Source organism: Silene latifolia, chromosome X, assembly GCF_048544455.1.
Source record: "Silene latifolia isolate original U9 population chromosome X, ASM4854445v1, whole genome shotgun sequence".
Classification (NCBI taxonomy): Eukaryota; Viridiplantae; Streptophyta; class Magnoliopsida; order Caryophyllales; family Caryophyllaceae; genus Silene; species Silene latifolia.
Genome location: NC_133537.1, coordinates 335,569,174 through 335,577,984, shown reverse-complemented (window position 1 = coordinate 335,577,984; position 8,811 = coordinate 335,569,174). Strand labels below are relative to the sequence as shown.

The window sequence follows — 8,811 nt, the reverse complement described above, 5'->3', positions numbered from 1 at the left end:
ATTAAGCAAACGGAACTTGAATTAAAGAATTCGTGTTATCATTTTTTACTTTAGTTGTGCTTGAAAATTGAAATTGACCTTGACACGGGCTGGGTTAGGGCTGGGTCGAAGACTGTGTGACAGGTCTCCCATGCCTTAGCCCGGAACCGGAACTTGAAGGAGGGCGGGCTGACGAAGTTGTCCTAACTCTTACGGTTTGAAGCGGGCTCTAGCGGGCCGCGAGCCACTAAACAAGTGCGGCTCACAATATTGAGCCCTGAATTAGTCCGGTTCAGAAGCGGGTAGATGTGGGTCTCTGGCAGCTCTGCCAGGGCAACACGAGCCAAAGATAGGCAACATTATATTATGAAGATAGGCAACACGAGCCAAAGATAGGCAACACGAGCCAAAATATGCAAAGTCTATATTATGAAGATTAAAAATTGAAAGGTAAGAACTATTTGTCACATAAGTTGTTTGAAATTTACCGCGAACGGTTAAAAATGAAGAGCGGAAAATTCCACTCTTCAATGACCATAATGTCTTTTTAAGTTTGTTGCTAATTAGATAGTTATAGCCAGATACGTGAAAAGGCTGAAAACTCTAGAATAAATTTTCACTTATAAAAAAAATTAACCTTTTTAATTTGTATTCAAATTCTCTTCTTAGGTAATTCATTAATGAAATATTTATTATACCATTACATTCATAAAATTCCGAATTTTTATTGGTGTTTTCTTTTAATCTATGATGAATAAGATGCTTATTAAGTGCTTAACTCACATGTATCATACTCTTTCTATTAAATGTTGTTATTATTTTGGCCGTACTAACCTTTAGGTACTCCATATACAACCAAAAACATTACAATAATGAACTACAAATTTGAATTTCAAAGTTGATAGACCAAGAATAGTAGTACAATACTTGTCCTATAAGCAACTTCTCATAAACTAAAATAGAAAATTAAAAAGTAGTGTGTATGATAATGCACTTGGATACCCAAATAGAGAGATTATACATGCATACAACCTATAGGCTATAATAAGGTCATTTAATTGAAGAATGGACTAACTTTTGTAAGTAGGTCAATTTAGAAAGCAAGGGACCAAAACACTTATACCCCCTCAATTTTTTTACCACCATAGATACCCTTCATTACCAAGTCTTTTCATTCCTCATGGTCCATACAATTCCAAATATTTCACATGCATCCCTTAATTCCTTTCCCTATATAAGTATCATAGCCACATTACATATTAAAACATACTAATAACTTCTTTAATTCTAAAACATCACATTAACATAAAACTATCCCGATACTCCCTCTGTCTCTGAAATACCTTCTTATTCGAGTTTTAATATATATCACGAGTTCAAAATTAAATTAAAATGGCAAGACAGAGGAAGTCGAAGTCATCTTCAATATTTGACATATTTAGGTCTTGTTGCTCAGCTGGTAAAGACGATGTGTCCTGGGAAGAACAACCCGTCTATGGAAGAAGAATATATGCAAGTGATGAAGATCGAGGATACTGGGTTGGGGAGCCTGGGATTGATAACCGAGCATCAGCTTTCATTGCTAAGTTTTATGAAACTCGACGTACTGATCCTGGAGCTCTTGTGCATTAGTGATATTCTAACCTATATTATTTCTTCATAATATTGTTTTCTAATGCATATATTATAAGTTTAATTTATGTAGTACCATTGATAAAATTGCTATTTCTAGCACTTGCAAGTTGTATGTACTTATAATGTGTAGTGTATAATAATGTATATGCATGTAATAATGTATTAATGTGATTAAAAGAAATAAGTGTTGTTATAGAATTTTATTCTTTTGCTATATTTATCCATGCTAGTCACTTGAGTAACGTTTATATTACACAAATAGGATTTATACATCTAGTTGTATCATAAGCATTGTACAACCAAGGTATAAGAGTCCGAGCTTATATGTATTTTTTTTTGAGCTAATTCAAAGTTCATATTTTTAATGTGTAAATAGACGAGTTTAATACTTTCTAATAAATTAAAGGTCATATATTATTTAACATAAAGCTCGGATACTTTATCACAAAGCTCATATTCAACACCGTAAAACATATACAATTGGTTGTATAATTCATGAATTTTTTATATTATGCACTTGCCAATTTTATTTTATTTTTTGTCTAACGAAGCGTGCACTTAGTCGCGTTACAATAGGATGCATTTGCCAAATATTGATACTTAATGATGGAAATCGTCTATTGTGTATGTGAAAAGGACACTACCAAACCTAGCTAATCATCATCAGTATAATCTTAATTAGCTCATCTATGACTATATATGAGATTATAGTGAAAATAATGTATTTTTGTTTGTTGTTGATAAAGGGGTATCCTTACAGATATTTGATACAATCTTCTTTAAGGTACTAAAGACAACAATGTAGTGGGTAGATAACCGCATATTGATTAAACCCTCTTAACTTAAAATTTCTCATAATCTTTTTTTTTTCCCAGATCTATATTAATGAGTGTATAAATTGTTGTAAGTTAAGACGGTTTTAAATAAAAATTAGTGGGAGTTTTTGATTAACAAAAGCCAATAATTAAACATCTTACAACTTGTTTAAGAAATGGGAGTTTCTAACATATATAGGCCAAACAGTTTTGATAGAGTGACAACATAAAAGGGTAATAATGGTACTCATGTTTCCCATGAATTTGATAACCAAATGATTAACTTATTTACTCAATTAACTAATAAGTTCAATATTTTATATACAAATAATTTAGATGAATAAACATCAAATAAAGACTAAACATTTGCTAATTATACATGCAAACACACCCCCCATCAAGCAAAGCCTAACATTATTTTGATAATTAAAGTATTACTAAGGTCCTAATCTTTTAGATTAAAACCATCTAAACTGAATTGAACTAAATACAGTTGAACCGAACTGAAGTAAGAGTTAATTTGTAAAGAGAAAAACTGAATGAAGCTGAATTGAATTGAATTGAACTGAACTGAACTAAATTGAGCTGAAATTAAGTCAAAAGAACAAGGTCTAATTTATTATATAATATACTCCTCATCAAGTTCGCTTTTATTGTCCTGACTAAAAGTCATATTTTTAAGAAAATTGGTGAAATATCATAAATACCCCTTGACCAATAAACTTAAATACAAAATATAAGCAAAAAAAAAAGGAGAGGTTATTAAATTATGGGTATAATGGGTTGTTCACTACTTTTGCCTGCTATATTTAGAAATAGGACAATTATTTTGGAATATAAAAAACACAAAAAGAAGACAATAAAAATTAAATATAGGGAATATACATTATAATGTAAATTATAAAAATGAGATGACGTCACGAGATAAAACGGACTAATATAATGGTGATTATTCGAGTTTACAATAATAAGACAATTTTATAAATCAACTAGTACATTGTAATGATATATAGTCGGCAGCAATGATAATGGAATAATACCAAGTTTTGGGGAGGTATGTAATATGTACTCGTATGATTTACATATATGATTAGAATAAAAATCAAGAAAACACAAGAATCTGGTATTTATGAATTATTATGATTGGCCTTTCTTGACCAAATTCTATGGAGTACCTTATAACCATGCATGTCATTTCAAGAACATAAGACATTAACCATCAATTTGAATCTTGGAGGACAATTTCTTGTCTCTTTAATAGTCAGATTCTGATACTAAATCACTTAAAAAAACAAAAGAGGTCATTTATATTGACGACATTGAAAAACACTCGAACGTGAAAACTCCCGCTTTGGCATTTTAGACTATACCTTCGCATTTGGGTGACACGATCTCATTTTAATTAATTAGTAGGTCGACTAAAAGATACTTGTATTTTTATGCATATTTCAATATTAAGTGTAACAATTTGGAATTTAATCCTTCATATGTGATAAATCTTACATTTGTATCTAACTAATGGAAGAAATTATTATACAAAGTTGACTTCACGGTTGACCAAACTAATTTGGGTTAATGAGGAAACCGCAACCGCTCTAGAAGATATTAATAATCCGACAAAATTGTTCCTAGAAGGGCTTGAAAACCCTTTGAGAATTTCACCAAGTTTTAAGTTTTAACTACTAGATTTCACATTTGGAGTCAACTGATACCAATTATTCTTTGTTTCTCTATTGTAATTTTTTTTCTCCTTTTTTTTTTTTTTTTTTTTTTTTTTTTTTTTTGCATTATTTGCTCGTTCTTGACCATTTCTTCTAGCCGTGTGGTTGGGTTTCGTGACTAGTGGAAAAATTTGTCGCCGGAATAGTATGTTCCGTGCCTATCAAGGACTTGAAACGGTTGCTACAGGTTATACGAAAGCCCAGGCCATAATAATCATAGCCATTTTGTATACAAGCAAAATGGACTGTCAAGAGTGGCTTTCTATGGGTTATAAAGCGGGGATTACATGTATACAACTAATACAAGCAAAATGGACTGTCAAGAGTCACTTACCTACTTGGTCGAGTGGACACACTCTGCCGAGTCTCGAGTTTACTCGGTCGAGTGTCCCTATTCGTAATAAAGCGGGGATTACGAGTAGTAGTAGCTGTAGCAGCTTAATTGAATTTTGGAACACTTGTAGCAGTAGCAGTAGCAGTAGTGGTAATAATTTTTGTAGTAAGTAGTAACTACTCCGTAGTATAATGGTTTGCCTCACAATAGCATGCCTCCTCATACGAGAAGCTACACCTTTAAGGGGGTCGCAAAGGTAAATATATTCTTTGATGAGATTTGAACCGCGCACATGAAGACAACCTCTCGTGACTTTACCAGCTAAAATAAGTGACATGTGGAGAAGCTAAGTAGTGAAGAAACAATAAAAACCAAATAAGTCAAATATCCACATTCATTGAGAAATACAAACAACAAGTACAGAGTATGGAGTATTACATAAGAGCACAAACCAAGTAAAGATTACTTGTTACAGAATAGTATTACACGAAGACGAAACAAAACAAAACAAAACACGGAAGTATAGGTTCCGATACACAAATCAATGACGAAAGCTGCGAAAAATCACGAATCACCAAACCATAGACAAAGAATGAGCACCTAACTTCACATATTTTTACGGTTAATCCGACTTCCACTATCGCACCTGAAATATTAAACAAGGGAAAGTTGTCCAAAAGTGTAAGTAAGATATCGGTTGGCTTTAGAAGGAAAAACAATACACCAGTTCTCACAAAAGACGGTCTTACACAAGTTTATTTGTAAATCAGTCATTAAAGGACTAATTGAAAAAGATAACCTTGAAAAAAACGACGAATCAAATGAAGGTATAGATGGAAGGGGACATTACATGATCACTTGGTTATGACATAGACGGCATAGATGATTCCAGGGAGGTATCCGAAGAAGGTTAAAATCAAGCAGATCCAGAACTCCATCTGCAATAACATTCAACAACAAAATCTCAATTAACATTATTCTGATTGAATGACATTAATTCGCCTAACGCTCAAAAAATTCCGCCTATGGTACCATACAGGGGTCTGAATTGAAGGTAACTACGCTTATCCGTGTTGAAAACATATACGGAGTAGGTTATTTCGGATGAACCATGATGAAAATTACGTCCACAACTGAAACCACCCAGACCCTGTTCTTTTGAACTTAAGGTCACTTAATTTAAGTTTACCTTAGATAAGTTCAGTTCAGATCATATAAGTTCAGTCAGTTCAGATCCTATAAGTTTCGGTCCAAAAGAACGCGCCTTAACATCCTTTGTTTTCTACTACTATGCCATTATCAAGTACTCCTATGTCACATCGATTCGCCAGCAATTATAAAATGGTGAAATGTATATTTTTAAAACGGTTTTACAGTAGACTTTTTTATCTCCACCCCAAATGACTTGATCTACGACTCGAATAAAATATCATTGCTTTTGCTAAGTTAATTAGTTGAGAGCAACTAAACAATACACAAACTAAACTGGGTCAAACAGTGCAATTTTTCCAACTTGATCAAGCATTCCTTGCAATTTAGAAAGTCTAACATAATTGAAACTCGAAAACCTTAGGAAAATGAGATAGCGTGACTAGTGGTTGACTGGTAGGTATCGCACATTTAAAATGTAATGACCATTAAAATGATGGATCTTAATAAAGCATGTGATTGGTACCAAGACTGCACCATTTGGTGACGCCCTACCATAATCTAAAAAATTGTCGGTTTTTGAAAACTAATGCCAAAATTGCCAGCATTTAACATAGTACAGTTAATTTTACGAAATATTGCAATAAATAAAGAAATTTTATGCCGAACATTGTTAATTATTACTAGTAATTAACTTATCTGAAAATTGGAAATTTCGAATTCCTTAGCTAAAATTTTCAAAATTTTCCAAGGTTTACTTTATGATATTACCATTTCACCCCCGATATTTCTGGTTCCCCTTATGGGAAATCTGGCTCCGCCACTAAACATTATATTACTTATAAACAAACCCAAATCGTAATAATTCCAATATATAAAGAACACGATGATAAAGATTTAAAGGGCATTTTAGTAAAAAAACAAAATATACACTTCGTCACAATTATTTATTTGTTCACAAATTCAAGTGTAAAACGGTTTTATATAGTTATTATAGGGAAGCAAACAGAGCTGCAGATTTCCTTGCTAATAAGGGAGTCAATTCTAGTACTTTAATTACGCATTTAGATTCTCCTTCTAGTGAGTTAAGCCATATTCTTAGGGAGGACATTTTTGGGGTGGCTATTCCCCGTGTAATAGCTCGTAGTTAATTTCGGGGCTTTGCCCCTCTTAGACACCAAAAAAAAAAAAAAAAAAAAAATAAACCTAAGTATCATTTTACTTAAGTAACCCTATTGAAAGTAACTTCCTTCTACTAATGTTACAGTAAAATCGTTTTACAGGAGACAAGAATAGAAAAAACAAGTAATCGGGACGGAGGGAGTACCTCACAGCCATATTTGAGGAAAACACCAAGAGGAGGAAGGATGATAGCCAAGAGAATATCAATGAAAGTTGCTGTTGACCCCATTTTTCTTTGATGTAATTTTTAGGTAGCGTTGATAGTGGTGGTTGTAGTTTGGTGGTTACAAATGTGAGGTTTTTAGTGGTTTTTATAAAGAGATACGAATAGTCCAATTTACAGTTATTTTTATATTTTTGAAAATGATTTTTTTTTTTTTTTTTTATTTGGGAGTGGAGGTGCACCACCATGTGTAACCATCCACTAGATTTTGTTTAATTTTATGCCAAGGTCGTGAAACACGGGTTTGAGACGGAGGTTAGTAGGGATGCTGGTCCTTACTGGCGTCATTTTCATTTGATTAATTTTTATTTAAATTATATCAAATAAATTATAACTTTATTACTGACGGGTTTCAGTTAAATATGTAGAGTTTTGGAAATTTGGTATTTATTACAATTTGGATGAATCATGCTCAATGATTCAAAATAGATGGTACAATTCTAAAGCGAATCAATAGACGTTAAAAAAACTCTTGTTAGAAACAGAGACGTCGATTATGAAAATTCGGATATTTGTATAGTGTAATTACTCATTTACTTCATACTTTCTCTATGGCTTTGCTCAATAATATCAATATCAAAATAGTTAGAAATTGACAACTGTTAACTATCATTGAGCTACATTTAGTTTGATAATTAAGAAATACACTCGTAATAACTATTATTCAAGATTGGTCTTTTTTATATAAAAAACACTCAGCAAAATAATAAGAGCTATCACATATTATTATGCGGTCTTATTCAATAATCTAAGGCCCCGTTCTTTTTAGCTGAACTGATTGAGCTGATTAAATTGAATGAAGTTAAATTAAATTGAAATTTGCGGAGATAAATCGAGCTGAGCTGAACTGAATTGAAGTTTGGAAAAAAGTAAACTGAAGCAAACGTAGAAGAAAAAAGTCGGTGCTGGAAAACATGGGGGAAATGCAAGTTTGGCTGTATATCCGTAGGACAGATCATATGATTCGCAATCACAGCCCATCATTTGACGGGTAGCCGGGCAGAGTGTTTTGGTCAGGCCAGACTGTTACAGACTTACAGTACTTAAAACCAAAGTACCAAACACTGTCATTGGTCCCCTGGCTACGTTTCGTCGTTTATGAATAAACTATAAAGATTCATTAAAAAAAAATACATTTGTCTTTTTGCACACTATTCACAAGTAGGAAGAATTTTCGATAAAACTTCTAATCAGGGGCGGACCCAGAATTTTTCGTATGGTGTAGCAATATTATAACGCACTAAAAATTACGGAGTATTTGGTTAGCTACCGCACATATATAGTTAGTCGTCTGTTATAAACTTACATTTTTTAATAAAAAAATAAACAACAAATTTCATTAAAATTAGCCCAAAAATTAGAGTAGCACATTTGTGTTGCTTTAAAATAAATGAAGTGAATTGTGATTTGTAGCTAATAACTTTGACATTATCATGATAATTTTCCCAATTCCGCCATCTTATGATATTCAAGATTCATCTTAACTAGTTTAAGGTAAAGCATAACAAATCAAAATATGAATCTTATTTAGTACGGAGTAATTCATAAAATAGCGTCAATACAAAAATACTTCATAGTATTTAACTTAGAGACATATCTATTTCCTCCGTTTCAATCATTTAATTACCTTTGATTAAAATATTTTTCACAAATAATATAAAAGATAAAAAAAAAATATGACCGAGTATTAAATATCTTCTACGTTTGATGTATTTATTACTTCCTCCTTTTCATTCAATTCCATACATTTGCTTTATACATGTATATCAATGC

At 32.2% G+C, this 8,811-nt stretch overlaps 1 protein-coding gene across 1 annotated transcript; it reads right to left on the bottom strand.

Moving 5' to 3' along the window:
* Positions 1-4,860: 4,860 nt before the first annotated feature.
* Positions 4,861-7,125, bottom strand: LOC141618978 (hydrophobic protein RCI2B). The gene is made up of 3 exons (XM_074436026.1): positions 6,961-7,125; positions 5,335-5,422; positions 4,861-5,130 (listed from the first exon to the last, which is right to left on the bottom strand). The coding sequence occupies exons 1-2, from the start codon at positions 7,042-7,044 to the stop codon at positions 5,339-5,341; spliced, it is 168 nt and encodes a 55-aa protein (XP_074292127.1). The 5' UTR covers positions 7,045-7,125; the 3' UTR covers positions 4,861-5,130; positions 5,335-5,338.
* Between the last annotated feature and the right edge of the window lie 1,686 nt (positions 7,126-8,811).